General features: G+C 63.6%; 9 protein-coding genes across 9 annotated transcripts; 2 read left to right on the forward strand and 7 right to left on the reverse strand.

Annotated features, from left to right (window-relative positions):
* Positions 1-328: 328 nt before the first annotated feature.
* Positions 329-7,967, reverse strand: mtr_14 (N amino acid transport system protein; the record flags this gene model as incomplete). Its single annotated transcript, XM_062772695.1, is given in 3 exon segments — positions 329-1,105; positions 1,118-1,452; positions 1,500-2,287. The coding sequence occupies 3 exon segments, from the start codon at positions 2,005-2,007 to the stop codon at positions 329-331; spliced, it is 1,620 nt and encodes a 539-aa protein (XP_062628679.1). The 5' UTR covers positions 2,008-2,287.
* A 798-nt stretch (positions 7,968-8,765) lies between these two features.
* On the reverse strand, positions 8,766-9,515 carry AN10108_0 (putative protein; the record flags this gene model as incomplete). Its single annotated transcript, XM_062772696.1, has 1 exon — positions 8,766-9,515. The coding sequence occupies one exon, from the start codon at positions 9,513-9,515 to the stop codon at positions 8,766-8,768; it is 750 nt and encodes a 249-aa protein (XP_062628680.1).
* Positions 9,516-10,016: 501 nt separating this feature from the next.
* ytcJ_4 (Putative amidohydrolase YtcJ) lies at positions 10,017-11,585 on the forward strand (the record flags this gene model as incomplete). Its single annotated transcript, XM_062772697.1, has 1 exon — positions 10,017-11,585. One exon carries the CDS (start codon positions 10,017-10,019, stop codon positions 11,583-11,585), a length of 1,569 nt encoding a protein of 522 aa, XP_062628681.1.
* A 126-nt stretch (positions 11,586-11,711) lies between these two features.
* YJR054W (putative vacuolar membrane protein) lies at positions 11,712-14,355 on the reverse strand. Its single transcript, XM_062772698.1, has 6 exons — positions 13,817-14,355; positions 13,635-13,781; positions 13,472-13,594; positions 13,338-13,434; positions 13,187-13,279; positions 11,712-13,146 (listed from the first exon to the last, which is right to left on the reverse strand). The coding sequence occupies exons 1-6, from the start codon at positions 13,865-13,867 to the stop codon at positions 11,828-11,830; spliced, it is 1,830 nt and encodes a 609-aa protein (XP_062628682.1). The 5' UTR covers positions 13,868-14,355; the 3' UTR covers positions 11,712-11,827.
* A 472-nt stretch (positions 14,356-14,827) lies between these two features.
* On the reverse strand, positions 14,828-17,427 carry MON1 (Vacuolar fusion protein MON1). Its single transcript, XM_062772699.1, has 8 exons — positions 16,714-17,427; positions 16,587-16,677; positions 16,332-16,515; positions 16,167-16,281; positions 15,988-16,130; positions 15,862-15,943; positions 15,547-15,822; positions 14,828-15,499 (listed from the first exon to the last, which is right to left on the reverse strand). The coding sequence occupies exons 1-8, from the start codon at positions 17,396-17,398 to the stop codon at positions 15,132-15,134; spliced, it is 1,944 nt and encodes a 647-aa protein (XP_062628683.1). The 5' UTR covers positions 17,399-17,427; the 3' UTR covers positions 14,828-15,131.
* A 205-nt stretch (positions 17,428-17,632) lies between these two features.
* CMT1_2 (Alpha-1,3-mannosyltransferase CMT1) lies at positions 17,633-19,357 on the forward strand (the record flags this gene model as incomplete). The annotated part of the gene is made up of 3 exons (XM_062772700.1): positions 17,633-18,562; positions 18,617-19,041; positions 19,120-19,357. The coding sequence occupies 3 exons, from the start codon at positions 17,633-17,635 to the stop codon at positions 19,217-19,219; spliced, it is 1,455 nt and encodes a 484-aa protein (XP_062628684.1). The 3' UTR covers positions 19,220-19,357.
* Positions 19,358-19,407: 50 nt separating this feature from the next.
* On the reverse strand, positions 19,408-20,686 carry magt1 (Magnesium transporter protein 1). The gene is made up of 3 exons (XM_062772701.1): positions 20,251-20,686; positions 19,816-20,165; positions 19,408-19,746 (listed from the first exon to the last, which is right to left on the reverse strand). The coding sequence occupies exons 1-3, from the start codon at positions 20,667-20,669 to the stop codon at positions 19,571-19,573; spliced, it is 945 nt and encodes a 314-aa protein (XP_062628685.1). The 5' UTR covers positions 20,670-20,686; the 3' UTR covers positions 19,408-19,570.
* A 184-nt stretch (positions 20,687-20,870) lies between these two features.
* ZAP1 (Zinc-responsive transcriptional regulator ZAP1) lies at positions 20,871-23,598 on the reverse strand. The gene is made up of 3 exons (XM_062772702.1): positions 22,743-23,598; positions 21,390-22,686; positions 20,871-21,337 (listed from the first exon to the last, which is right to left on the reverse strand). The coding sequence occupies exons 1-3, from the start codon at positions 23,217-23,219 to the stop codon at positions 21,039-21,041; spliced, it is 2,073 nt and encodes a 690-aa protein (XP_062628686.1). The 5' UTR covers positions 23,220-23,598; the 3' UTR covers positions 20,871-21,038.
* A 682-nt stretch (positions 23,599-24,280) lies between these two features.
* Positions 24,281-26,779, reverse strand: LOC62_04G006137 (uncharacterized protein; the record flags this gene model as incomplete). Its single annotated transcript, XM_062772703.1, has 3 exons — positions 24,281-26,285; positions 26,324-26,408; positions 26,452-26,779. 3 exons carry the CDS (start codon positions 26,777-26,779, stop codon positions 24,281-24,283), a joined length of 2,418 nt encoding a protein of 805 aa, XP_062628687.1.
* Positions 26,780-27,379: the final 600 nt, after the last annotated feature.

A 27,379-nucleotide genomic window follows, 5' to 3' on the forward strand; every position in this document is an offset into this window, starting at 1 on the left:
ACGTGCTGTCGGAGTCGCCGTCCCGACTGCCGCCACCACCGTACGCCGCTCGACGCGACCCACTCTGTGCTATCTCTGGACAATACGACACGGGGCGCTATCGCCCTCGCTCGGGATTGCGCATCTCCGCGGTATCGCATCCGCGGCCCCGCGATCGCGGTATCGCACTCCGCGGTATCGCGCGCCACGCCACTCGGCAGACATACCCGGTTGTGCTGCATCCCCAACCATTCTACAACGCTATGGTTATTGATTCGATTCCCTCGGCGGCCGCCGCCGCGCCCGTAACCCCATGACCTTGCTCGCTGCGCTCGCGCTTCCGCTCCGCTTACTCCGACTTGACAGTGCCCGAGTTGTCGGCGCACGTCCAAGGACCGTGGGTCGACTTGGTGGCGATCAGCTCCTTGATGGCGGCGTAGAGACCGCCAACGACGAAGAAGAGGCCGCAGACAAAGATGAAAATGTTGAGCACGGCCATCCAGACGTTGCGCGCGCCGCGCTCCTTGTAGCGCCAGTTGTCGTGCCACCAGATGAGGGGGAACACGAGCACGGTGGTCTGGGGCGTGAAGAGCGAGCCGATGAAGCCGACGATGCTGCCAAACGAAGGGATAGCCGACGCGAGGATGTACGCGACGATCATGACGCTCGCCGTCGTGCAGAGCCACGTCACCCAGTGGCGGACGGTGGGGCGTGTGAGGTGGTCGGTGCCCTGGAGGAGGCGGAGGAAGACGTACTTGGCCGCGAGATGCGAGTAGATGCACAGCGTGACAAGCAGACCGGGGAGAGCGATGCCGTAGCAGACGCGCTTCATGAGCGGGCCGGCAGATCCGAGCGCAGGCGACGAGACGTACTGCCCGCAGAAGTGGTACACGATCGAGCCGATGATGAGGTAGAGCGCGAGGCAGAGCGTCGTGCCGGCGATCATGACCTTCTGGTACTGGCGGGGGTCGCGCATCTCGGAGATGATGCCAAAGTAGGTGGGCGTGGCGGCGAACGCGAAGAGCGAGTTTGTGATGGCGCTGATACCCGTGATGGCGTCGGCCTTGGCGAAGACCTTGAAGTTCTTGTCCCAGGGGCCGGTGGGCGGCGCGGCGCTAGGACGGTCCTGGACGCCAACGGCGACCGTGACCGTGAGCACTGAGACGAGGATGGAGACGACGCCGATCCAGCCGAGCCACGAGATCTCGCCCATCGTGCGAATGGAGCAGGCCATCCAGCCGAGCACCGCGGCCACAGCGATAAACACCGCCGTGCACGCCGCGTGTGCGCTCACGCCGTTGAGGGCCGTCGAGACCGCGACGACCGCAGAGGCAGTCACGAAAATGAAGTTGATGGTGAAGATGATGCCGAAGATCTCGCGGCCCCAGCGGCCGAAGAGGAGGCCGCCGATGTCGGCGTACGAGTAGATTTCCGGGTGGCGCTGCTTGAACGGTCCGATGAGGGAGCCCGTGTCTGTGGTGGTGTCAGTCAGGCGCCGCAAACACAACCGGGCGACTTACAGATCATGAGGGCCGTGACGGCGCACAGGAGGATAATGCCCGGCACGAGGCCGACGCTCATGAACACGAACGGGATGGCGAGAATGCCCAGGCCGAGGTTGGCCTTTGTGATGAGGATGAACGCGCCCCAGGCCGACACGCCGCGGTAGTTTGGTCCTTCCTCTGTAATGTCGCCAAACACGGCGTCGGTGGTCACGACGCCAGGCGCGACGACGCCCGCCTTGCCGTCCTCGACGTCGACGTCGTGGTGCGCAGTGTGCGCGTCATGCTCGTACACGTCGACGCTGTCCTTGTCCTTCTTGATCATGGTGGGTTGTGGGTGTGGTGGTGGTGGCGAAGTCGAACTCGAACTCGAACTCGACGCTGAAGAAAAGGTAGAGTAATCGTCCCCGGCGTGGACCAGTAGTCGACTTTGCTCGTCTGCCCCTGCTCCTGCTCGACTCGTCTTGGCTTTTATCGGGCCATCGTCCCGATTGCCCGCGGCCTTGCGCCCGGGAACCCGGGCCATTGGAGCCCCAGGGGTTGGAAGGTGAGATCAGGCAGTGTGGGTCGGTGGCCAGCAGGACCAGTACGTCAGCCAGTCGTTGGGGAGCCAGGCAGAGATCACGATGAGCGCAACAGCGCGTATCCGTATCGACGGCCTGCCCACCAACCACAGAGGCGATTGATTGCCAACAGCGCCTCCTCGTTTACGTGCTGCGACCACGGCGGCGTGATAGGCCGCGGCGAGCGAAGGGAGACGAAGGGAGGGAGCTTGAGGGGACGCAAGTGGAGTCGTTCGGTCGGCAGGAACAACAGCAGAATCGAAAGCAACTCTGCTGCTGATGGTGGACCCACAATCGGCAACCCATCGGTCCGGCAATTTTTCCTGTCCCTGATTTTGTCGCCAAGCCTGCTCGTCCCTAGACGGAGACTCCGTCAGTGGGGGGTTAGTGGGGGGGTGGAGAGCCAAACAGAGGCGGGTAAGCGGTTTTGGCTTTGCATGCACAGCGGACATGGTCCGACGCGGCGGACAGGCAGGCGGCTGTCGTGTGGGTGTGTGCCTGCTTCGGGCGCGTGCGTGCCTTTGGCGGCTCTGGAGAGATTTGCTTGCTGCGTGCAAGCGGTTGTTGTGTGCTCGGGATGAGTGCTCGCCACCACCGCCAACAGACGCGGCGGCTCAACCTGTGGCTGGGGCTATCATATCATGTGATGTGGCCTTACCGCTCTTTGCCGCCTCAGTCTGCGCCTTCTCCTTGATGCCAGGTCCGGGGCCAGGCCTGAAGTGAGCCTGAGGTGAGCACGCGTACTGAAGTGCCGAGTGCCGAGCCCAAGGGCGACCCTGAGGAACGGAATGCCCCCCGTCCACTGCGCGCAAAGTGGCGTTTGGCCGTCGTCGTCGACTGAGAGACATTGGGCAACGACGAAAAGAGATACGCGAAGTCGGACATTCGTGCTTGGCGGGCCCCGGGAAGAGCATACCCGTAGTATGGGTGTGCTGCGCGCGCCCAATGAAGCGCCGTGTGGCATTTCGCAGTGACTGTGCGCGCGGGTGTGGCGGAGATCTGGTAACGATGTATTTCCCCGCCGATGGTCAAGTTGGGGCTGTTTAAGCGCTGATAGATAGCTGCACATCATGGGTATTGCAGTCTATCTGAGCCGGGAAGCTGTCAACGTCTTGAGGCTACGGCAATGTGCGGAATGGGTGTGAGGCGGGTGTCGCCGGTGTGATGTTGGCCATTGTCGTCCCGGTGATGTGGTGATACCCGGCGGCTGAGGGAGTCACCAGTCGTGGAGGAACCACGGGGCCGTCAACGAGGGACCGAAGCGAAGAAGTGCGAGGTGAAGAACCCCACGATGTTTGTGGGTGACTGTACCGAGGTCACGGACACACGTCTGGGGCAAGGTGCGGTAGCTCCTGTTTACAAACGTGGAGTCCCATACCATGATCACACCTGTTTGTGCCTCACACGCGCATGTTCACACACTCCAGCCCCAATGCATTCATAACTATGCCCACAACCTGCCAAAGTGGCATACAAGCCCGTCTTCGTCAACCCTGTCCCTACTGCACGTTACCACAACGCCCACGTTACACCGAGCCCGAGTTGTCCGCGCAGCTCCAGGGGCGCGAGCTAGCCGGCGAGTTGATCAGCTCCACGATCGCGCCGTACGTGCCCGCGACGACCATGAAGATCGACATGACAAAGATGGACAGGTTGACAGCAGCCATGACGACGCTGCGCTCTCCCGGCGCCCTAAAGCGCCAGTTGTCGTGCCACCACATGATTGGGAAGAAGGAGACGACACCCTGTGGGGAGAAGAGAGCACCGATGAAGCTGATGATCGCACCGAAGGAGGGGATCGCCGAGGCCAGGATATACGCTGTGCCCGATACGCCGAGGGTGCAGCCCAGCCATGTGGCCCAGTGCTTGAAGGTGCTCTTCGTCAGGTGCTCTGTCCCGTGGAGGAGGCGGACGAAGATGAGTTTGGCGGAGAGCTGTGGTGTGAGCTGGGCTGGCGAATCGTCAACTAATCCGACTTACGTGTGCGTAGATGCAGAGCGACACGAGGAGACCGGGGAGCGCGAGCCCGTAGCACACCTTCTTCATGAGGACGCCGGCGGACCCCAAGGCCGGGGACGACACGTACTGCCCGCAAAAGTGGTACACGATCGTGCCGAGGATGAGGTACAGGCAAGTGGTGAGCGTCATGCTGGCGAGCATGACACGGTTGTACTTGCGCGGCTCGCGCATCTCGCAGATGATGCCAAAGTACGTCGGCGTCGCGGCGTAGGCAAACAGCACCGCGCTGACCATGGTCATCGCCGTCGCGAGGGAGGGGTGCGCGAAGATCTTGATATCCTTGTCCCATGGCCCCGTCTTGGGGGCGAGCGCGGGCCGGTCCTGGATCCCAACGCAGATGACCATGGTGAAGACGCTCGCGGCGATCGACACGAGCCCCACCCATCCCAGCCACTGGATGTTGCCGAGTGTGCGGATGGACGACAGGAAGAAGCCCGCGACGGCTGACACGGCGATGAAGACGGCGGTACAGGCCCCATGGGTCGAGAGCGCGTTGAGCGCCGTCGAGACGGACACGATCGCGCCGCCGCAGACAAATGTCATGCCGACAATAAAGTTGAACGTGAAGTACTCGCGCAGCCAGCGCCCGCCGATGATGTACCCCGCGTCAGAGTACGAGTACATCTCCGGGTGGTTGAGCTTGAACGGGCCGATGATGGACGCGCAGTCTGGGGCAGGGTCAGCGGGTGTGCGGTGGCTCGCCGACCGCCGACCGACCGACGTACATGCCACGATGATGGCCATGACGATGAGGAGGATGACGCCGCCCACCAAACCAATAGTCATGAACACGAACGGGATGCCCAGCACGCCGAGGCCGATGTTCGCCTTGGTCATGAGGATGAAGGCGCCGAGGGATCCGAGCTGGCGTGCGTCAGCAATGCCGGCGGACACGCACTCACGCCCTTGAAGTTTGGGCTGTTCTCGTCGAGCTCGCCAAACACGGCATCGTACACGACTGGCTTCTTGTCCATCGCCTCGCCCACCTCGACGGTGTACGGGTCCTTGGTGTCGTCAGCTTTGGTGGTGTCTTGGAGGTCGGTCTTGCTCATGTTCGTCGCTACTGCGGGGTGTGGCGCACACAGTGTTCGACACACACCGCTTATATGTAACGAGGATCGACCGGCCGGGGTGATGGATGGACTGACTGCTCACCCGGCCCGGCTGGCCCCTGATGGATGGATGGACTTACCCCACACTGACACAGGCACAAACAGCTACAGCTACGCGCGCGCAATCACTATCTCGAGATAACCCTCGGCTGGATTGGTCGCGCGGCCGCACTCTCGGCTGGATTGGTCGCGCGGCCGCACTCTCGGCTGGATTGGCAAAACGAAAGCATTATCTTGCTGCTGCCGCGGGGTCGAGTGAACACGCACAAAATCCTCCAGGCGCCACATTTGGCCCCATGGCCGCCGGGGTTTCAGAGTGGCGATTATCGTGTGCCTAACGAGGTTGACGAGGTAGATTGGGTTTCTGCGTGGCGACGTCTACCGACCACCCCAGCGAGCATGCATTGAGTGGGAGACAGCCGGTGGCTCCTGCTCCTGCTTCTGCCCGCCGGCGGTGCAGTGGCTGATTAACATGCACCGCCGCGGACCCGCGGCCACCGCGCCACCTGCCCTGCCGCGTGGCACCGCCCAAAGGTTATCGTTTCGTGCTGCCACCTCGCTAACTTCCCGAATTGTGCCAGACAGCGAGGTCGCGACGAGCACAATGTGCGCTCGGCATGCTTCGGTATGCTTCGCCTCAAGGACTGGGCCGTGTTGCTGCGGTCGATGAGATAGGCAATGTGGAGAGAGCCGTACAGTTGATAGCAGTATCGCGGCTCCGAGATGACCGTCTGGTGGGGCACCATTGGATGTCATTGGGGTGTGTTCGGCTCTGGCGAGTGATCAAGTGGTCTCTCGATGCGTGCGTATGTCTCGTTGGAGGTCCTTGGTCAGTTGGCACACGACATGGCGCCGGGTAGGGCGTGGCCGAACATGCTTGCACACAGGGCCCCACCAACGCAAGTCTGGTGTCATGGGATCTCTCGGTCAACTCGACGCCATGGGCACCGCCCTCGCTTGACCCCTGTCCGAGTGGCAGCAGTCATACAGCCGTGTACTCATCCACCAGCCACGGGGCCAGTCCTGTTGCTGACGCACCTCAATCGTCGGTGCCGTGTGACCTCGGGCTCCAAGCGGACACAGTCGCTCGCTGCTCACACCATGTCCAAAAATTAACCCTATCCATCATGCCAGAACAGAGACGACATAACACGACCAGCCCATAACCCAGCTATAAACCCCTGATCGATCGCAACCAACCCTCTATGCCGCCACGGACCCAGAGTTGTCTGCACACGAGAAAGGCTTGGAGCTCGGCGGGAGGTCGATCAGGCCCAGAACCGCGCCGTACGTCCCTCCGACGATTATAAAGATGGACATGACGAACACGGAGAGGTTGACCAGGCCCATGACCACGCTGCGGTCTCCGGGGGCGCGGTACCGCCAGTTATCGTGCCACCACATGACGGGGAAGATTGACAGAGCGCCCTGCGGCGAGAAGAAGGCGCCGATGAAGCTGACAATGGCGCCAAAGGACGGGATGGCCGACGCGAGGATGTACGCCACGGCGGTCACGCCAAACGTGCAGCCTAGCCAGGTTGCCCAGTGGCGCAGGGTGCCCTTTGAGAGGTGCTCGGTGCCGTGGAGGAGGCGGACGAAGATGAACTTGGACGTGGCCTGGGGCGTCAGTGTGTGGTGGAGGGGCAATGGGGCACGGGGAGCAGCCTCATTTGTGGCGCGCCACTCACATGGGAAAAGATGCACAGCGAGGCCAGCAATCCGGGCAGGGAGAGACCATAGCAGACCTTCTTCATGAGAATACCCGCCGACCCGAGCGCAGGCGAGGACACGTACTGCCCGCAGAAGTGGTACACGACCGACCCGAGCACGAGGTACACGACGGTCGTGAGGCCCATGGAGGCGTACATTGCGCGGCGGTACTTTGACGGGTCGCGCATCTCGGCAATGACGCCAAAGTAGGTCGGCGTGGCGCCGTACGCGAACATGACGCCCGCGACCATGGTCATGGCTGTCGCGAAGTCGGGGTGGGCGAACAGCGTGATGTCCTTGCTCCAGGCGCCAGTCTGCGGCGCGGCGGCCGGGCGGTCCTGCACGCCAACGGCAACAACGAGGGTGAGTACCGAGCCGGCGATGGACAGCAGCCCGGCCCAGCCGAGCCACTGGATGTCGCCGAGGGTACGGATCGACGCGAGCAGGAACCCGACGACCGCGGACACGGCGATGAAGACGGCCGTGCAGGCGCCGTGGACGGACACGGCGTTCAGCGCCGTCGACACGGACACGATGGCGCTCGCGCACGTGAAGATCATCCCGATGATGAACATGAAGCTGAGGTACTCGCGCGCCCAGCGCCCGCCGACGATCGTCCCGGCGTCGGCGTACGAGTAGACCTCGGGGTGGTTGATCTTGAAGGGGCCAATGATGGCGGCACAGTCTGCGGGTGGGTGTGGGTGAGCGGGGAGGGTGAGGTAGGCACTGCACACGCACAAGTCACCAACGCCGACATGACGACCAGCAGAATCAGCCCGCCGACGAGCCCGATGACCATGAAGACAAACGGGATGCTCAGGATGCCTAGGCCGATGTTGGCCTTGGTCATGAGCACGAAGGCGCCGGCGGTGCCGAGCTGGGCGGGTTAGCGGAGTCACGGGATGGTCTGTGAGTGGGTGCTCGAGGGGTTAGGTGGCACCACTCACCCCCTTGAAGTTGGGAGACTTATCGTCCATCTCGCCGAACACGGCGTCGTAGGCGGGCTTGTCGAGGCCGGCCTCGGGGTCCTTTGCGACCTCTGTGAGGGCTGAGGCGTACGGGTCGTACTCTTTCTTGTCCATGTTGTGTTGGGAGGGGAGGCAGGGGGAAACCGTGGGCCGGTGAGGCTGGTGTCGGGCTTATAAGCGTGACGTGTTGCGGACCTCTGTACGCGACTTTTGCTTGTTGCACACAAAGTAGAAGCTCAGCCGTACACTCTAGCAGTGCACATCTTCGGACACTCCGGCACAGGCACCTATCTCGTCGTTCCCTCGGCTCGATTGGTGACGCCGCGGCGGCTTGCCGGATTTCCAAAGCGATGAGTGTCGCCATCACCGTGTATGTCGCACGCCACGCCGGTGGTCGGCAAGGCAACCTGCTGCTTGTGCTGCGGGCTAGAGTTCAACCTCCACTCTCTGCTACGGTCACCAGCCGCAAGCTATGTGCATTCTGTCGTGGGTGATTGGGGATGTAGACCAAGCGAGATGCCACACCCGCGCCGCAGCCGATCTGTTTCGGCGCCCTACCCGCCGCCACTTCGAAGTTGATCACGTCAACAGGCTTGAAAGCCGCTGATAGGGCACGTTGATAGGGCAGCTCGTGCGCGCCGCGCCTCATCACGCAGACATACGTGCTCATGCTTGCTTGCTTTCTGCCTTAGACATTATGCTGCTGCATCTCGCTTCGCCGCCGCATACGTGCTCGTTGCTGCAGCGTAACAGCCGACGGTTAGCCGAATCGGCGCAGAGTCGGCGCCGAAAAGTCGAGTATGTGTCGTCGAGCCCAGAGCCCAAACCTCCATAACGTACGTCTAGTGTTGAAATCTAGTACAACTGCTCTGCTTTCCTCTGCATACCTCTACTCTCCCCCGCCTGCCTCGCTCATGAGCTCGCACTCGCGCCCGCCGCGCGCTCAGCAACCAGGCTCGGCCTGTCGCCGCCCCGCTCCTCCATGGCCTTGACGACCTCGGCGCCCAGCACGCTCCCCTCGGCCTTGAAGCCCTGGCGGATACCCTCCCAGTCGCCGTCGGCCTCGTCCTGGGAGAACTTGAACCGGCCCTCGATCTTGGTGATGGTGATCTCGAGCCCGATGATGGCCTTGCGCAGGCGCGCGTTGTAGCTCTCTGGCGCCTCGTCCACCGTCCACGGCTTGCCCGGGACTGTTGCTTCTTGCTGCCGCGTGAGCGCGTCGACCTGCTGCGACAGGAACGCGTCCGCCTCGGTGCCGCTCGTGTACGCCCTGACGCGGCCGTAGACTTGCGCCGCGCCAAACACCCATGTCGGGGTGACCTTGCCGTTCTCCTGCTTCGTCGCCGTCATGTAGCGGGGCGTGACGTACGCGTTGTGCGGCGACGTGAAGAGCACGAGCGCGTCGTCGGCCAGCTCGTGCACCGGTGAGCCGGCGGCCTGCGCGACGATCGCCTTGGCCTGCGGGTTCGCGCGCGCCATGTGCCCCCGCAGCACGCCGAACTCGCCCTCGTCGGCGTAGAGCACCCACGGGATGTGGGTAGTTTGCAGCGTGTCGATGGTCGGGTGCGGGATCGCAGTCGTGAACTGCCCCAGCGGCCAGGTGCGCACAAAGTCGTGCAGCTTGGCGACGTCGAGCTCGGCGTGGACGGGGCGGATGTACATGGTGCGGGGTGTGGTTCGGTGGGTGGGCGGTGCCTTTCTTGCGAGAGCTGGTGTGCACTGGACCTGCACTTGAAGAGAACTGAAAGAACTTTGGAAAGCAGTGGCCTCGCCGTTGGTCTCTATCTTGCTGCTGCCCAGCTGCCCAGACCAGACCCCACGCACAGGCTATGCAATATCTGCTCGCTGACTCGACGTCCTCGTCAACAAATGTCGTACCCGGATCCCGACGTTTGCCGCTGGTCGTTGCCGCGCTTATACGGTCCACTTTTGCACTCTGCCCTCGCTATCTCTCGCCCTGGCAGGGTTGTTGGCAATATTTTGTCCGTGGCAGGGCGGCTGTTGCTCGAGTGGAGCCAGAGCCACATCGCACACGGCCGACACGGCCAGCCTTGGCACTGCTCGGCTCTGCCGCTGCGGCTTCGGCCCGGCCGGCACTCGAGACATTTATATGTACCTGCGCGTGCAACAATCTCCACCCCCACACCCACCTCACTCACCACCATGACTGTCGACGCATCATCCCGCCGCACGCTCTTCATCAACGCCGCGCTCGTCGGCAAGCCGGCAGGGCGGTACGCCGTGCTCGTCGACGGCGGCGTGGTCGTCAACATCAGCGCGACGTCGGTCGTCGACGTGCCAGACAACACCGAGGTGGTCGACCTCGCGCTCCCCGACGGCGGGCAGCAGTGGCTCAGCCCTGGCCTGATCGACTGGCACACGCACTTCACGATGAACACGCTCGCCACGCGGCGCTTGGACCTGTCCAAGGCGAAATCCGCCGCTGCTGTCCTCGAGGCCGTCGCGGCGCACATCGACGACCCGGCATACGACGAGGGCGGGCGCTTCGTCGCGCGCGACGTGCGCAACGGCGAGTGGACGGACGAGGAGCTCCTCACCCGCGCCGCGCTCGACAAGATCTCGGCGACCAAGCCCATCGTGCTCGTGTTCAACGGGTACCACTCGATCCAGACGAACACTGCTGGCCTCAAGCTCTCGGGCCGCGACACGGACACGGACGAGCACAGGGACCACAGCGGGTTCCTGCTCGAGGCCGACGCGTTCGGCTTCCTCGTCCACCTGCAGGACACGGCCGACGCGTCCGTGCTCGACAAGTGGGTCATCGGGGAGGCTGAGCGCGCTGCGTCGCTCGGCGTGACCGAGGTCGTTGATCTCGAGTTTGCGCAGTCCATCGAGAGCTGGGAGCGCCGCGCAGACAAGGGCTTCAAGTCGCTCCGCGTGCACATCGGCTTCTACCCGCACCATCTCGACGACGCCCTCGGCCGCGGCCTCAAGACGGGCGACGTGATCCCCGGCACCAACGGCCTCGTCACCGCCGGCCCGTTCAAGCTCATCACGGACGGCTCGCTCGGCTCCCAGACGGCATACTGCTGCGACCACTACCCCGGCAACCCGGACAACCGCGGCATCCTCGCGTTCCAGGGGGACGAGATCGACGCGCTGTGTCTGCGCGCGACGACGAACGGGCTCCGCCTGGCAGTCCACGCGATCGGCGACGACGCGCTCCGCCTCGTGCTCGACAAGCTCGAGGCGCACTCGGCAGCAGGTAGCCACCCCCTGCGGGGTAGCACGATCGAGCACGCGCAGCTGGTCCACCTCGACGACCTGCCGCGCTTCCACAAGCTCGGGCTGATCGCCTCCATCCAGCCGCGCCACCTCGTCGACGACCGCGAGCTGTGCCACAAGTTCTGGCCCGGGCGCGAGCCCCGCGCGTACGCCTTCCGCGCGATTGTCGACGCCGGTATCCCGATCAAGCTCGGCTCAGACTGCCCCGTCGCCCAGCTCGACCCCTGGGAGGCGCTCGCGTGCGCCATTACGCGTGCTGGGCCCGGCGAGGCGCCCTTCGTCAAGGAGCAGATCATCGACCTCAACACCGCGTACGCCGCCAGCACGCACAACGGCAAGCTCCACATTGCCGAGGGCGAGCGCGCCGACCTGGTCATTCTCGGCTCGAACCCCCTCGAGCAGGACGCGGCCGGTCTCCGCGCCATGGTCGTCGAGGGTACCCTGCTCGGCGGCAACTGGACGTTCCGCCGCGGTGCCAAGGCGTAGGTAGAGAAGACGAGGAAGAAGGGTTGCAGCATCGTGTTCAATAAAATCATGGCATGTATCGGTTAGACTGGTCAGCGGGGAGGACGTGGTTGTGTTAGACACGATCAGCATGCCCCACACACTCGGTTGGTGTAGAAAAATACATGCAAACAAGCAGCGGCATCACCGCTACTCCGTCTATTACACACTGTCGGCCCGATCCCAACCCAACCCCAACAGCACCTCACACAGCGCCCCATCTACTACCACCCGTGACCGCTGTCAAACTGCTGCGGCTGGTAGTTGTAACGCTGCTGTTGCTGCTGAGGAGTCGGACCAGGTCGTGCCTGCTGCGGCGCCCGAGCCTGCTGCTGGAACGCATTGACCTGCTCGACCTGGTAAACAGCGCCGCCGGGCAGCGACGCCGAGGCCACAGTGTAGTCGTAGTGGGCCTGTCCACCGCCTTGTCTAACCGCGTCGTAGCTGTACTGTGCGACATTGAACTGTCCCTGTGCAGGAGGCGAACGCATAGGCGGAGGTGGCGAGCGGATAGACGGAGGGGGCGAGCGCGCTGCCTGTGGAGGAGGCGAAACGAGTCGTGGCGCCGACTGCCCTCCTTGAGTATATGAGGGCGGCGAGTTGCGCTGAGCCTGTCGTGGTGGCGGCTGCGACACATTTGGAGGGTACGAGGGTGCGCCGTAGGCCGTTGGTGGTGCTGGCGGATAGTCGGGAGCGCCACTTGGGGCAGCGTGCATCGGGATGCTGACATGGCTTGCCGAAGGGGTGCCTGCGCGACCAGGCGCGGCAGCGTTTGCCAACAGGCTCGTCTGGCTCGCAGCGTATGCCTCGTCGTAGCCAGGTGTTGGTGGGTACGAGTGTTCATCGTGCGAGAAGCCACCCGAGTAGAGCGCATAGTCGGCCTTGACGGAAGGCGTCATGCCGTGGTACATGCTGCTCTTGAGGCTGTGAGTGTCGCTGCTATAGGCATCGTCTGGTCCTGGAGAGCGGCGGCCGTTGTTGTAGGGGTCGGGGGAACGGCGGCCACCATAGTTGCCCGCAGTGTACTTGTCGTCCTGAAGAGGCTCGAGAGAGATGGAAGGGAGTGTGGGCTGGAGGTGGCTGGCGTCGACCGTCTCGCCCTTGGAGTTTGTGATCTGCCCACCCAAAGCAATCTTGCGCTCAAGCGACATGTTGCGCTTGATACGCGTCTTTTGGATGCGCTTCATGATCTGGCCAAGACGCTTGTCGACCTTGTGGCAGACGTATTCCTTGAGGTTGCCCTGGATGTTGCAGAGAAGAGGGAGATAGAGAAGAGCGGCCAAAATAAGGCTGAACAACGAAATGAGGAAGAGAACAACGGTAATGGTCATGGACCAGAACAGCATGGCCGTGGGGATGTCCGTCTTGGGGTTGCTGCTGCCCGGGTCCTGTCCCCAGAGAATGGGCACATTGCTCCAGTGGAAGCCTGGTGGTGGGTCCAGGTTGTTCGGGTTGTAAGTGGCGACGTACTGGAACAGGGCCGAAAGGATGATGGCGTTGATGGCCTGACGGGGGCCGTCGGCGAGCAGAGTGCGTTTCCAGGCTGTGAAGGTGAGCACGTGAGCAACAGGCTGCGGACCTACTCTTGAATGAGAAGAAGACGAAGAAGGCAATCTTGTCGTGCAGCTTGGTCGAGTCACTAATGGCGCAGAACAGGCAAAAGTTGTTATAGTCCTCTGCGGCGGCGTGTCAGTCCTCGCACCGCGTGGTCCGACCAGCGCCACCAACACGCACTGATAGAGTAGTAGTCGTTGGCCATGACATTGGTGAAGGCGTACGAGATGTCGCGCGACCTGACAACCTGCTTGGCCTTGTAGACTTCGTACGCGAGCTGGGGTGAGCTGGGCGTCCGTTGTGGTCACACTCACAAGCAAGAAGGAGAAGATGATACAGCCAAGGAAGACGTACTTGGCCACGTTGAACTCGATGTTGACGTGAAAGATACTCGTGCCCGTCCTGCCCGCGCCGTCCCGGTAGACCTTGTTGGTCCACTGCGCGGTGTCAGCTGGCTAGTCTGGAAGCGGCACTCACGTTGGACGTCGACAGCATGGTCGCTAGGGTGAAGATGTCCAGGCCGTAGATGACGATATCACGCAGGATGAACAGGTAGACAAACATGTACTTGAAGCGCGTGCCAAAGTCTGTCCGGTGAAAGTCTTTGACGTCGACATAGTCGAACTGGCGGGTTAGTTGCGCTCGATAGGGCAACCCACCTTGAAGTCCTGGACGACCTCGGACTTCCAGCGCGACTCGGTGAAGCACATGGCGGGTGATGGTGATGCGGCGGAGGAGGAGGAGGAAGAGGAGGATGGGTACGATAGGTGCGATGGTGGCGTGCGTTGTGATGGGCAGAAAAGGGGCACAGACCAGCCAGTGCGTGAGTGAGTAGAGTCGTTGTGTCGTGTCGTGTAGGTAGGTTGCTAGAGTTTGGGAAGCACACGACCGGCGCGCGCAAGAGCTAGTAGTAAAGTAAAGAGGGAAAGAGCGAGAGTCGAGCGACGAGTTGTCGTAGTGTGGTGGTGGAGAGTCGATAGAGTCGGCCAGCGACGGAGCGTCGTCGTCGTCGTCGTCCTTGGTCGACAAGAACGGCGAGGGGCGGCAGGAGGCGGGGCCTGTGCGTGCGCTGGTGCGCGTGCGGAGGAAGGGGGAAGCGAGGGTGCCGAGGGGCAGTGGTGGATTTTATGCCGTACGGCGAGAGAGGAGGAGGGGGTGAGAGAGAGGAGACGAGACGAGGTGAGATGGAGACGAGGAGACAAGGACAGAGTGAAGAGTTGCATGCCTTCGTGGTGGTGGTGTTTGGTGCACCCCGTTCGATGTCCATGCCGCCTGGCGCATCCCGCAGTGCCTGGCTGGTGCAGGCCACACGCGCCGCGCGGGACCCTGCTCCCGACCACTTTCGGGGTCGCACTTGGCCCCTTTGGGCGGGCGGGCTTGTCCTGCACTTCAACAGTATATGAATGCTCACAGACGCCGGATAGCATGCATGCAGACAATGACACAGCATAGTCGTCGCAGCAGCCACTGTATGCATTCACGGTGTATGCTCGCTGTCCTCATCGACGCCAAGTGTCCCAGTTTGGTTGGGTGACCATACTCGTTGTTGTTTCCCTGAGCCAGACTTGAGGGTTAGAAACGTTGCGTCACTTTGCCGTTACGACGCGTCGCAGGCAACAAGGACTGCAGCGAGTGGCATACCATAAACATCTAGAGATGCAGAGATGCGACGGCGACGAAGAGGGGCAGCGACAAGTGTGCCGCTCTGTGCATCGACCAGCTGACATCTGCAGCCACTGCCCCTGTGGGCATCATGGTGGGCCTTTGTTGTCTGTGACCCCTTTTGCGTTCTCTACCCTGGCACGCACGCCGCTCGCCGACGCCACGCACCCTAACCGTTTCATCTTTAGACAGAAATGATCATGATCATGGCATTGGCATGGGGCAGGCAAGCACAAAAGTGGCAAGTGGCGGCTTGCATCGACACAGCTTGCGGTGGTCACATGAGCGAACCACCTCCCTTCTAGACGCAGCCTAAAACACGGGCGCATCCTTCAAGAACAGCCGGCTCTCCTCGGCATTGACCCACTTCGCCACCTTGTTGGCCGTGCTCACCACCGCCGACATGGGCAGATGCGGGCTCACAGTCACGTACAGCTCGAACGGCTTGGTGAGCCAGCCCAGCACGGCCTCGTGCGCCGTCGCCATGTACACGAGCTTGAGGGGCGCCGACTGGCCTGAGCGCGCGTACAGCGCGTCCTGCACGCGAGCGTAGAGCGTCACTAGGCGCTTGCGATCGACCGAGCCAGGGAGGTACGGCTCCTCCCAGTCGGGCGACGTGAGCTGGATCAGGCCACGCGACTTGTACACAAAGTGGCGTAGTCCCGGCGATCCCACCACGGCTGGGAGCGTTAGTGGTGTATCTGAAGACAGCCCTAGCACCACTCACAAACAGTGTACGAGTGCTGCTTGATGCACTGTTCTATCCTGTCGAGTGCATTGTCCTTCTTGAGGTGGTCGACGACAGACACGCGCCACTGGCACAGAGACTCGAACGCGTCTCTGTCCGCGCTGATGAACACTAGGCCGACGTCGTCGCGCACAAAGCTGATGTACGCGTGGACAAACCCCGCGGGGTTGAACTTTGGCAGACACATTGGGAGCCATGTCTCGACGGTGCGGAGTGTTGCGGAGGTCGCGAGGGTGTTGAGGAGGAGGTGCATGTCTGGGGTGAGCTGAGGAGTGGACTAGCAAGATAGCTCACCAGAAGGATGAACGGCGTGCCGCCGTGGTCGTAACAGCGTCACGATTCGGCCGCCAGCAATGAGCAGGACGTAGAGGAGGTCCTGCGGGGTCAGCTTCACAACAACAAACTTCTCAGCGGACCCACCTTGAACTTTGCCGGCGGCATCAAGGCCGCAGCGGCCGTATCTCTCAGCCCGGGGGGCATGCGTAGCGGCTGCAGCGTGGTAGTGAAGAAGCTCAGGTCGTCCTGGCACTGCTCGACGAGCTTGTTGAGGAACGGCTCTGATCCTGGCGGGTCAGCGACCACACAGCCTGTTCACCCACCTTCCAGTAGCCGCGAGAGGTCAAAGTTGCTGCGGCGCGCAAAGGCGCGCTGGAGCTGGCTCTGGGTCACGACGGACAGGATCTGGAGGTTGACGTACTCGAGGTGCATGCGCATCTGCGGCGGGTTAGCGTGTTGGCAGCTGGTGCTACTCGCGCCCCACCCACCACATGCTCTGGCTCGCCCCAGTCGCTCACGGCGAAGAGGTACAGCGGCGCCTTGAGCGTGAACGTGATGCGTGTGCGCCCGCGCGAGATGGAGCGCAGGCGGTCGTCGTCCTCGGCCAGGATGGAGATTAAGGCCTGCGCGATGCCCATCATCTCTGAGAGGTCCGAGTCGTTGCCGTGGTTCCTGGGGGTGTGAGTAGGGGCAAGCAGAGGATGACGAGCGGGAGGGTGCTCGCCGAGACCGCGACAACTCACAACGCCAGCACTGGCTTGCCGGCGTTCGTCAACACGTAGTATCGCCGCGGGGAGTACCCTCGATCCGGAGGCACAGGTAACGTCTGCACGTCTGTCCCGTCAGCTCGCAGCCCGCTTGCAAACTCACGATCTGCCGCGGCACGGGACACGGCCCGCTCCCTCCCCCCCACTCCGCGACTGCTCCGCCGGTCGTCCGAGCGCGCGACGAGCTCGCGCAGGCCGCGGCGCACATCAGACGGCACGGGCACGACGTGTCCGACTGCCTCGGCCTCGGCCTCGTCCACCTCGTTGGCGCCATCATCCACAGCCCGCTCCTTGCCCTTGCGCGAGGAACCAGACGCGGGGCTCGTGCGGCCGCTGCTCGCCAACAGCGTGCTCCCCTCGCCTGGGCTGCCGGGCGCCGACGACACACCCGGGGATCGCGACGCCGCGCGGTCGAGGTCGAGCAGCGCCATTGCCGTGCTCGCCGTGCTCGCGACCGGCGGCGCGAGCAGGCCCGGCGCCGAGCCGGAGCCAAGTAAGCTGCGCGAGCCGGTGCCGTTGCGCCGGTGCTTGCGCGCCGACGGCGTGCGGTGCGGGCTCGGGCTCGGGCTCGGGATCTGGCTCGCCGCTGCGCTGCTGCTCCCGCCGGTGCCGGCGTCGAGATACGTCGACACGGACAGGCTCGAGACGGACGTGCTGGGCGCGCTTGGGCGCGGCGCGTGGAATGGCGAGCGGGAGCGCGGCGGCGTCGAGGGATTCGACGAGGCGGGCGGCGAGAGCGCAGCGGGGGACAGCGTCGCCGAGGGCGAGTCGCCTGGCGTGGTGCCCATTAGTTGTTGTTGCTGGCTGTTGTTTGTTGTTGACGACTGTGCGATGGCGAGGTGGGTGTCGTGTGGGTGGGTGGGGTCCGGGTGTTCCGTGGGCCGTGGGCGTGCCGTCAGAGCCATTTGGCTGACGCCGGCCGGTCAGTGGTGGGTGGGCCCTCCTCCACCTCAATTTAGACCCCCGCACCTCTAATCTTGGCCTCCTGCTTCACTCAACATTGCCCACACCCACAACACAGGATGCACCCAAGCCGCTCCCGGCCGCTGGGCATGCTCGCTCGCCGGCGCGCGCTCTTCGCCATCGTGCTGGCGTTCGGCGTCGTGCTGCTCGTCTTCACGCTGCTCCCGGCGTCCGAGCCGGCCAACAGCCTGCCTTATGCCGCCGACGCCGCGGTGCCGGGGCGCGACGGCGCGCGCGCGCCGCCAGCATTGCAGGCTACGCTCGACGACCTCTATGCGAATTTCACGCGCGTGTGGTCGGCGCATAGCGGCTCCCCGCCAACCCCGATCTACGGCGGGCCCGCGCTCACCCTCGCCCAGGTCGAGCGATACTCGCACCTCAAGCGCCCGCCCCCGACCCGCGCGATGAAGATCAAGGCCGGGGCGGACGGCCACGCGCTCAAGCCAAAGTTTATGATCACGACGCTGACGCGCAACATTGGCGACCAGCTCCCCGACCTGCTGAATGCGCTCGCGGTGCTCGTCGCGTTCCTCGGCCCAGACCACGTGAGCTTCAGCTTTGTCGAAGGGCCCAGTGGGGATCCCTCGCCGTTCGTCCTCGACGAGGTGCTCGTCCCGCTCCTCCGCCACCTCGGCGTGCCGGCCGCCCAGATCCGCGTGGACACCAACGCGCCAGAAATCAACTTTGCCAATGTGAACCGCATCGAGCAGCTCGCGAGCCTGCGCAACGCCGCGCTCGAGCCCCTGTGGGCGGACAACGACATCGGGTATCTCGCGCGCACGCCCGAGCGCCGCCGGCGCATGGTCGGCGCCGACGTCGTCGCAGTGGTGTTCTTCAACGACGTGTTCCTGCATGCTGCCGACATCCTCGAGGTGCTCCACCAGCATGTGACCGCCAAGGGCGTCACGATGGGCACGGGCATCACGACGGCGTGGGACTGGATGGAGCGCAACCCGGCGTACTTTTACGATGTCTGGGTCGCGAGGACAGTACGTGGCGCGCCTGCTCTGCTCCGCCTCGTCCCCTATACTAACCCCCTCCAGATCGATACCGGAGACCTCTTCTACCCAATAGACCAGCCCTCGTGGTCGCCATCAGACGACATCCTCCCAGGATCAGAGTACAGCAAGACGCGGTACGAGGGGCTGCAGCCGTTCCAAGTGTATTCGGCGTGGAACGGCCTCGCGGTGCTGTCGCCCACGCCGTTCCTCCCGCCGTTCAACGTGCGCTTCAGGCGCGGCAACACGGCCAAGGGCGAGTGCGCGGCGAGCGAGTGCACGCTTGTCGCGGCCGATTTCTGGAAGTACAATTGGGGCAGGGTACAGGTCGTCCCGAGTGTACAGGTCGCGTACCAGCGCAAGCCGGCCATCGAGACCGCGCTTGAGCTGCGCAAGGCGCAGGATAAGTTGGGGTGGAAGGATGGCGTGCCGCCGAAGAATAGGGACACGACGGTGGCTTGGGAGTTTGGGTGAGTGATGAGGTAGCGAGCCGCGCAGCGGCGAGCGAGCGAGCGCGAGTGCGGCGTGACACTGACACCCACGCCCAGCGCACCCGACGAGGTCCGATGCCACCCCTGGCCTGAGAAGAACGGGCTCGACGCCAACGTCTGGGCCAAGACCGAGTGGGTGAAACCGTACCTCTTGTAAGCGCGGAGCGCTACAAGCCGACGCCGAGGCGCAGAGCCTGCCACACACCACACACCACACACCACACGGCCCTACACTGGCCGAAGATCGATCCACATGTGCATAGTTGTTAGAATCAATCGGATGCATTGTTAGACTGCCGGGGGTGTGGGGGTTAGGCCGGGGTCGCGCCGCGCCGCGGTATACTCATGGCTGCATCTAGGCGCACACAGCGCTTTTCTACGTGGGGTATTGGGTGGGGCGGGTGTGAGTGTGCTGCTGGCAGCATACGCCGGACCCATGTTGTGTGTTGAGCGGTGGGCGTGTCGAGACGCGGCCTCGCCACGTACATCCCGCTCGCTTCGCTCGCGGTTAGAGCAGGTGGAAGGGGTATCCACCGTTCTTGAGCCTGAAGAGCCTGAACAGCATCGACGCAAGAACAATGAGCATGCCGGTCCAGAGGAAGACGCCGAGGCGCTGCTTGACGGGGGACGACTGGGCGGGGATGACGACGGTGAGGACGACGATGCAGAGGGCGAGGGCGCCGTCTGGGCGGGGTCAGCAAGTCTCCCTCTTCCGTCCCTCCCTCTCGAGACCCCTGCCTCTTGCCAACTCACACAGCGCGCCGACGACCTGGGACTCGAGTCCAAGCTGGTTCGAGTACCCCCCCGCGATCCAATTAATCCTGCCGTCCTGCCCGACCTGGACGAACGGCGCGTTCTTTATCTTGTTCCACATGTACCCGCTCGTAAAGATGAGGCAGAGGACGATCGTGCCCAGGCCCCACAGGAAACGGGACTGCACAATCGGCAGGATAATGTCCCATGCCGCATAGAGGATGTACCCCACAAACGCGAGCCCCGCGAGCGCGATAATCAGCGGGATCGGGTTGAACGGCTTGTACAGGTCGAATTGGACCGGCGTCGTGCTGCGCACCCAGGTGTGCAGCGCTGGGAGGCCGAGGCCGCTGGGCGTGTCAGCCGCGCCTCGCTCGCTCCTTCATCCGTCTGCGCCGCGCTGCGCCCTCGCGCACAGCGTGCGCTCGGACTTACCTCCGGTTCAAGTCATAAGTCTTCGTCTTGCCGTCCTTGCCGTGGAAGTAGACGACCGGCGCAGAGGTCAGCCCGAGGCGCTGGAAGATCTCGCCCGCCTCGGAGAAGTCGAGCTCGGCGAACACGTGCTCGTCGCGCACACCTTTCGGGGCCTTGCGGCGCCAGCTGTCGGACACGGTGCGGAAGATGGGGTCGAACGTGCGGCACGGCGCGCACTTGTACGCCTCTGGCAGGGCCGTGAGGACGACGGTCACGGAGTAGTCCCTGTCCAGTGCGTTGACGAGCTCGTCGTATGCCGCGCTCGAGGGCAGGTGGATCACGCCGTCGCGCGACCGCGCAGACTCGGACGCCCACTCGGCCGCTGTGCGCGCCAGCGCGAGGGGAGCCAGGAGGAGGAGCGAGGGGAGGGCGAGCCGCATGCTGGTGTGGGTGATTGTGGACTGGAGAGTGGGGGGCAGTGACGTTGAGGCTGATGGCGCTGGACGTGTCGCGTTGGATGGATGTGAGCGGGGGCATTTCCACGTGGCGAAGGGTGGCATTTGACAAAGGGGACACACCTCTGACTGCGCAGAGGTGCAACCAACTGTGCAGCTGCCTCGCAGCCTCACACGAATGCATACGCCGTCAGTGACACCCCCAGCGCAACAGTCAACACGGCTACATCAAACAGTACGAAAAAATGTAGCGGACAAGAACGAGCTATACACGCTTCTAGGCGCGACGGCAATACCCCGCCGCGCGTTTTACTTCTGACTTATCTTACACCGTTTCGAATGGTGACTCCACGCCTACGCCCGCGCCTTGGCCGCAACACGGCCCTTGTGCTCGGGGTTGTGCACCAGCATGTGCCGCTTGAGCTGATCGGGACGCGTAAACTTCTTGCCGCACCCCGGGTGGGTGCACGCGAACGGCCGCTCGCCAGTGTGCGTGCGGATGTGCTTGGTGAGGTTGGACGCCTCGACAAAGCCCTTGCCGCAGTGCGGGCAGATGAACGGCTTTTCGCCATTGTGTGTGCGCATGTGGATCGTGAGCGAGGACGAGATGGCGAAACGCTTGCCGCAGCCGGGGAAGTCGCACGCGTAGGGTTCTGGTGGTGGTGGTCAGCATCATCATCGTCAATCGATCCCTTCTCTACTCACTCTCGTCGGCGTGGCGGCGCATATGCGCGGCCAGAGGTGCCGCCTCACTAAACGACTGCGAGCATACGTTGCACACATACGGCCGGTGGCCAGTGTGGCTCTGCAGGTGGCGGAGTACCTTCTGGCGCGAGCCAAACAGACGCCCTTCAGGGCCGCCACATCCATCCCAGTGGCACCTGTAGCTGTCCTTTCCACGACCGACGTGGCACTCAGACAGATGCTCCATAAGGTCGCCGGCGGACGCGAACGCCTCGGTGATGGTACATCCGGGCCATTTACACACGTGGAGCGGGCCCTCGGTCGAAGCAGTGGGCGTCGGCGACGGGGTCGGCGGGAGCTTGAAGCTGCCACCATGATGGTGGTGGGCGTGCGCGTGGTGCCCGCCGTGCGCGTGAGCGTGCGCATGTGCCGACACACCCGCTTCGGTCTTGACCGGCGGGTGCATGTGCGCATGGGCGTGAGTGTGGCCGTGCGTGTGGTCATGTACATGGGCATGGTCGTGCCCGTGTGCGTGTGCGTGGGCCTGGGCCTGGGCCTGCTGGTTCATGGCCTGTGCTGCTGCATCACTGTTCCAAAGAAGCTGGCCAGGGACACCGAGATGCTCCTCGAGCAAGTGGCGGAGCATGGTCTGTGGGCTGAGGGGCTCGCCAGTCGCTGTGTGGTGCGCGTGCGAGTGAGCGTGCGCATGCTGCGGGTCTGGAACCGGGGCGTGCTGGTGCTGTGCGCACGAGTTGGCGTCGAGCGGCGGCAGGTCGACGCCGCATGCTAGCTGGTCGAGAGGGAAACAGTCGTCCCAGAGACACGACAGCAGGTCGCCCTGCGTGCCGGCAACATTGTTCATGCTGCTCGCAGCGATGGGGTTGAACGTCATCTGGTTCATGCTGACCCCGATGCCGGTACCCGTGGGGCTGGGCTGTTGTGGGGCCGTGGCGACCGGCGCCGCCGGCGCATCCACGGGCGCACCGAGATGGTCAGACGCAAGATGAGCAAGCAGCGCCTGCATGCTTTCAAAGGACCGGTGGCAGTTTTGCCAGTGGCACATGTTGCCACCGGGAGGCGGTGGCATCATGGGCATGGGCGCTGGTGTCGGGCCGACAGATGCCGTTGCCGCCGGTGTCGTGGCTGCCGATGCCGACGCTGACGCGAGCACGGCCGCAATGTCGAAAAAGTTGGGTGCATTCGGCGGCGTGGAGAGCGCCTGGGCTGCAGCGCCGGCAGCGAGCAGTGCCAAGGGGTCGGTGGGAGCCGGTGCGGCCGCCTGTGGCATCATGCATCCGGCGTCGTGGCAACATTGTAGCTGGGAGCCGGTGTTAGCTTAGTCACCACAATCTCGCCTCGCACGCCACCACTTACATATTCTTCAATGGTGCAGCCCGTGCCACACCAGTTACTGGGATCTTCCCCGGGCTGATCGCAGCATGCGCCCGCGGCCGCGAGTGCGTCTTCGCCTTCGGGGAGACAATTGGGGTCGAAGCACGCGTCTTCGCAAGCCTCGCTACTACACGCCTCGGTACACGGCTCTGCGACGCACTTGTCCGCGGCGTGGGGGTGCGGGTGCGGGTGCGGGTGCGGGTGGGATTCCTCGCAATGCTCGTCGAGGCAGCAGTATGTTTCGAACGGGCATGGCGAGTTACACTTTGTCTCGCCGCCCGTGTGGGAATGAGTGTGGGTATGGGTCCGCGAGGAAGACGACGACGAGCCGTGGTCGAGGTCGCAGCAGACGAGGGCCTCCCAGTTATCCGGTACAAAGGAGCGGTTCGGAGCGGTGAGCGGCGAGGGGGGCGGAGAAGCCGCCCGAGAGATAGTCTGTTGTTGCTGCTGGGCCTGCATTGTGTCGACCGAGCACCGAGTAGAGTTACCGAGCGAGACAATGGGTAGTTTGAAAGAGAGTGAGAGTGAGATGTAGCAAGCCTTTGTGCGTGCGCTAGAATCGAGTCGTGGCTGGCGATCATCCCACGACGACGGACCAAACGCCGAGCGACCGAGGAGAAAACCTTGCAAGCTAGCGGGCTTGTTGCGTGCGAGCCAGACAGACCAACGAGACGAGGGGGGGTGGGGAAGTGGGGGGCAGTGGCTGTCGGCCTCGCTGTTGGCCAGTCGCTACTGTCTGTCACTGCTGGCGCGTAATACCAGCCTAGGGTCTACAAGTGGACCGCGTGCTGCCTTGTCGGGGGGGTCATTGGGTTGCTCTTGTTGAAAGGAATAGCGCGCGCGTAGAGGACGAGGTGGATGGTGTGTGTGGAGAATGGATGTCGCCAATTGTGAGGACCCGACCGGTCACCGAGGCCGATAATCTGCAGCCATACGGGTGAGAGCCGAGGACAATAAAGTGGGTGGGCGGGATAAACCCCCGCCCTGCGCCGCCGCTCCGTGCCTGAGCACGACACCCGTATCGGCCATTTTGGGCCGCTGGCGGCAAAAGTGCCACAAACACTGCGCACACGACTGGACGAGTTGCATACCGCGCCAAACAAGCGAACGGGGGTCGAGACGGGACGCGACGCGGTGGACGGAGGGTATGGACGGGGCTTGCTGGTGGCTGCTCTGCAGCCCTGGAGGTCGTCGGAACCCCGAGAAGAGAGAGAGAGAGTGGACTCCTCCTCGGCGCGGCTCGGACTAACGCCAGGCCAGGCGGAGTATTGCGTCGTGCCTGCGGGGACAAGCGTCGATGGCTAGGTGCTGCTTGCCACAGGAAGTACAGTTCAGTGTATGCCGAAGAGACCGCGGCCGTCGAGCGGCGAGCAAGGCAGTTGTTGGCTCGGGCGAAAACGTACTCGGACGACCGGGCAGCTTTCCCCGACCGTGGCACAAACAGGCGAAATCGTAAACGAAGTTCATACCCCAATGACCTGCACCGAGGGCTCTACTATAGACGTAATGATGAAACCAATCTAATGCGAACGATACTTGTGCTTGTGCTTGCGCTTGGGCTTGCAGCTCTTCTGCGGCTTCTTGGAGGTGGGTGTCGGCGCTTCGGTGCCGCTTGAGGGCGTGTCAGTCGGGCCAGCAGAGCCGGAGGAAGGCGTGCCGGTTGCTGGCTCGCCAGAGTATGAGTCTGTCGGCGACGGGCCGGCGGTGCCAGAGCCAGAGGTTGTCGAGCTCGAAGGTGTGGCGGTGCCGGCAGAGCCGGATTCTTGGCCCGTTGGCTCGCCCGTGGCAGCGGAACCCGAACCGGTGGGAGTGGGCTCGCCTGTGGCGGAAGAACCGGAGCCTGTGGTCGAGGGTGCCGCGGCAGAGCCAGAGCCTGTAGATGACGAGGAGGTGATGGAGCCAGAGGCCGAACCCGTGCCACTGACAGAGGTCGGTGTGGCGGTGCCGTTCACGCTGGCCGACGACGAAGGCAGAGCGGTCGTGTTGCCTGAAGCAGTGGGAACAGCGGTCGTGTTACCCGACGACGCGGGGAGGGCGGTAGCGTTGCCGGACGAAGTGGGAAGCGCGGTCGTGTTACCTGAGGAGGTGGGGCCAGCGCTGGTCGTGTTCGAGGGGACGACGCCCGAGGTCGTGTTGGTCGGCAGGGGCGCCGACGACGTGTTGGTCGGAAGGGGCGCCGACGTCGTCGACGTGTTCGTCGGGCCGGCGATCGACGACGAGTTGGTAGGACCCATCGACGTAGTGTTCGTCGGGCGCGCCGAGGTCGAGCTCGTGGTGTTGGTTGGCAGCGTCACGTTGGTCGGCTGGGCACCGTCGCACCCGATCGTCGTGATCGTGGGCTTGGGGCCGGGGATGTACGCCTTGGTGTTGAACACTGCGCCCTTTGTGTTTGTCGCGCCGCACACGTTGGCGACGACCTGTGTCGCGCTCATGTCCGTCCCAAAGGTCTGGTATACGGTCGCCGGGCAGGGGGGGTACATGCCTGTAAACTCGCAGCTCGTCTCGAGGCCGTACACGTCCGCGACGCGCTTCTTCACGCCGCCGGCGCGCACCTCCTCGTCGGTCCCGACGAGCACCTTGCCCTTGTTGATCGCCGCCTCGTCCGAGCCCCAGACGCCGAGGTGCTGGTCCGGGATGTTGGGGTGGGAGATGTTCGCGATCGTGCTCCCCGGAGGCACTTGCACTGCAACTGGCACAGTCTTGCGGTCGTAAAACATGTACGCGTTCGGCGAGACCCATCCGGGATCGCCGTGGTACCACGGGCAGTTTTCCGGCTTGTCGACCGGCCCGTTGTCCTCCCAGAGCGGATTGCAGCCCGGCAGCTGGTCGAGCGGCTGGAACAGCCCCACGTCCTCGTCTGGGATCTGGCCCGCATACCGGCACTCGCGCGCCTTGCCGTTGTCGTCGATGGTCTTGTCTGAAAACACGGGGCAGTTGCTGTAGTTGTCGCCGCACCCGTTGTAGTTTCCGTTCTGCGCAATCACCTGCGCGAGCAGCTCCATGTCCCATCCCGACACAAAGTCGGCGTGCAGGCTCGGTCCGAGCGCATCGCCGTTCGAGAGGACAAGCTGCTGCTTCTTCGTCTTGTCAAAGTACCACGCGACCTCGTGCAGGATGGTCGGGTACTTGATCGGGTGGGAGTCTGGGCAGAACCACCCAGCCCACGAGCCTTTGCCGTCTGGCGTAAACTGCGGCCAGGCCATGTGGTCGAAGTGGTTGCGCGAGTCGAGCTGCCCGTCCGCCCTTCCGCACGAGGGGAAGTTGGCAAGAAGCACGACAGTGTTGTATCCGTTCGGGTGGGAAGTTGAATTCGGTAAGAACGGCCCGTTGGACTCTCCATCAACCTTGACTTCGATGCCCTCGGTGCGGATGTCGCTCATGTTGCGGGACATCGCGGTGCCGGAGATCATGCGCAAGCCCTGCGGGAAGGGCTGGACGTTGGGCCCTACGGTTCGATAGTAGATGCGCGTGATGCCCTGCGGCGCTGCGCGGAACTTGCCGTCGTCGTTGCGGTAGTACAATGATCTGGCGTGAGTCGTGCCCTCCTGCCCCGTCCAACTCACGGTTGCCAGTAGTTTGACCTGTCACCCGCGGCGACAGCGGTCGTGCAATCGGCGTTCTGCTGCTCACTAGGCGTGTTGAGCACGTCTGGGCGTGAGTTAGCAATGTCGCCCTGTGGCATTCCACTCACTCCGGAAGTTGTTGGCCCCCTGCACGATGTGCACGTGCGGCGCGAGCCCGCCCCCGAAAGCGATGGGATCCATACGCGACATGGTGAGTGCGGACGCGTCGAACACGATGAACGCGACCGCCTCGCCCGTCTTCCTCTTGCTGAGCTCGGGGCCGTCGCCCAGCTCGCGGCGGACTTGGGCAGCCATGAGCTCCTGGGGCGATCCGGGCTCGTACGTCTCGTTGGCGCGGATGACGTGCCGTCTCATGCCGGCGGGGAGGCCTGGCATGGGTGCTGGCGCGGCCAGCGCGCTGCCCGCGAGAGCGAGGAGGAGAGACGATGCGAGCATGTTGTTGTTGCTTGAGGCTTGGGACTTGTTGCCCTCCTCTCAACGGCCGCTTAAGTACCCTCCTCGCGCGCGTCAACACTTCAAGCAAAAGTCAGTCTCGACGCCGTCTCGTCCTCGCCGTCGCGACAAACACGGTGCCTCTGTCACGAGCGGACGCGTCGGGCGTGTCAGGTCAGCCAGTCAGTCACTGCAATACCACCCTCAAGGCCCGTGAGTACCCTTTGTCGATCAGACCCGACCCAGGCAATCGTCCTCAAAAAGCGACATTCACGGGCATGCGTGCCTCGTAACCAAGGTTTCCGGTCGACCCAGAAAACTCCTGTCAGCCCGCAGCAGAGCCCAACCCACGCAGCACACACAGTGCCGGATTAATCTGATGCCTATCTTGGGTCAGAGGCACGCCATGTGCCGTGCCGTCAGCGAGGGTGAGGGGATGTGTGACGCCAGGAGATCCGTTGGAGGGCCAGCCTCGTGGCCTATCGTCGAGAGGCCGCGCCAGGGCGCCGTCGTCACGGAGCGCGTGCGCAACGCGTGTGTTGGTCACGGCCTGTTCCTCGCCCCTCGGCGGGGGTGCCTCCAGGTGGAGCCGATGCAGAGTCC

This window comes from Vanrija pseudolonga, chromosome 4 (assembly GCF_020906515.1).
Source record: "Vanrija pseudolonga chromosome 4, complete sequence".
NCBI classification, from domain to species: domain Eukaryota; kingdom Fungi; phylum Basidiomycota; class Tremellomycetes; order Trichosporonales; family Trichosporonaceae; genus Vanrija; species Vanrija pseudolonga.

What these genes read in the sequence shown, in the direction of transcription:
- YJR054W (XM_062772698.1), bottom strand. Translation starts at nt 13,867, where the DNA reads ATGTGCTTCACCGAGTCGCGCTGGAAGTCCGAGGTCGTCCAGGACTTC. An exon ending in CAACGACTACTACTCTATCA is followed by an intron (nt 13,280 to 13,337) that starts GTGCGTGTTGGT and finishes ACGCCGCCGCAG; the next exon opens with AGGACTATAACAACTTTTGC. An exon ending in CGTCTTCTTCTCATTCAAGA is followed by an intron (nt 13,147 to 13,186) that starts GTAGGTCCGCAG and finishes TCACCTTCACAG; the next exon opens with CCTGGAAACGCACTCTGCTC.
- MON1 (XM_062772699.1), bottom strand. Translation starts at nt 17,398, where the DNA reads ATGGGCACCACGCCAGGCGACTCGCCCTCGGCGACGCTGTCCCCCGCT. An exon ending in CCTCTCGCGGCTACTGGAAG is followed by an intron (nt 16,131 to 16,166) that starts GTGGGTGAACAG and finishes CTGACCCGCCAG; the next exon opens with GATCAGAGCCGTTCCTCAAC. An exon ending in GCAGCACTCGTACACTGTTT is followed by an intron (nt 15,500 to 15,546) that starts GTGAGTGGTGCT and finishes TAACGCTCCCAG; the next exon opens with CCGTGGTGGGATCGCCGGGA.
- magt1 (XM_062772701.1), bottom strand. Translation starts at nt 20,669, where the DNA reads ATGCGGCTCGCCCTCCCCTCGCTCCTCCTCCTGGCTCCCCTCGCGCTG. An exon ending in ACTTATGACTTGAACCGGAG is followed by an intron (nt 20,166 to 20,250) that starts GTAAGTCCGAGC and finishes TGACACGCCCAG; the next exon opens with CGGCCTCGGCCTCCCAGCGC. An exon ending in CCAGGTCGTCGGCGCGCTGT is followed by an intron (nt 19,747 to 19,815) that starts GTGAGTTGGCAA and finishes GACCCCGCCCAG; the next exon opens with ACGGCGCCCTCGCCCTCTGC.
- ZAP1 (XM_062772702.1), bottom strand. Translation starts at nt 23,219, where the DNA reads ATGCAGGCCCAGCAGCAACAACAGACTATCTCTCGGGCGGCTTCTCCG. An exon ending in GCTGCACCATTGAAGAATAT is followed by an intron (nt 22,687 to 22,742) that starts GTAAGTGGTGGC and finishes ACCGGCTCCCAG; the next exon opens with CTACAATGTTGCCACGACGC. An exon ending in GCGCCGCCACGCCGACGAGA is followed by an intron (nt 21,338 to 21,389) that starts GTGAGTAGAGAA and finishes CACCACCACCAG; the next exon opens with AACCCTACGCGTGCGACTTC.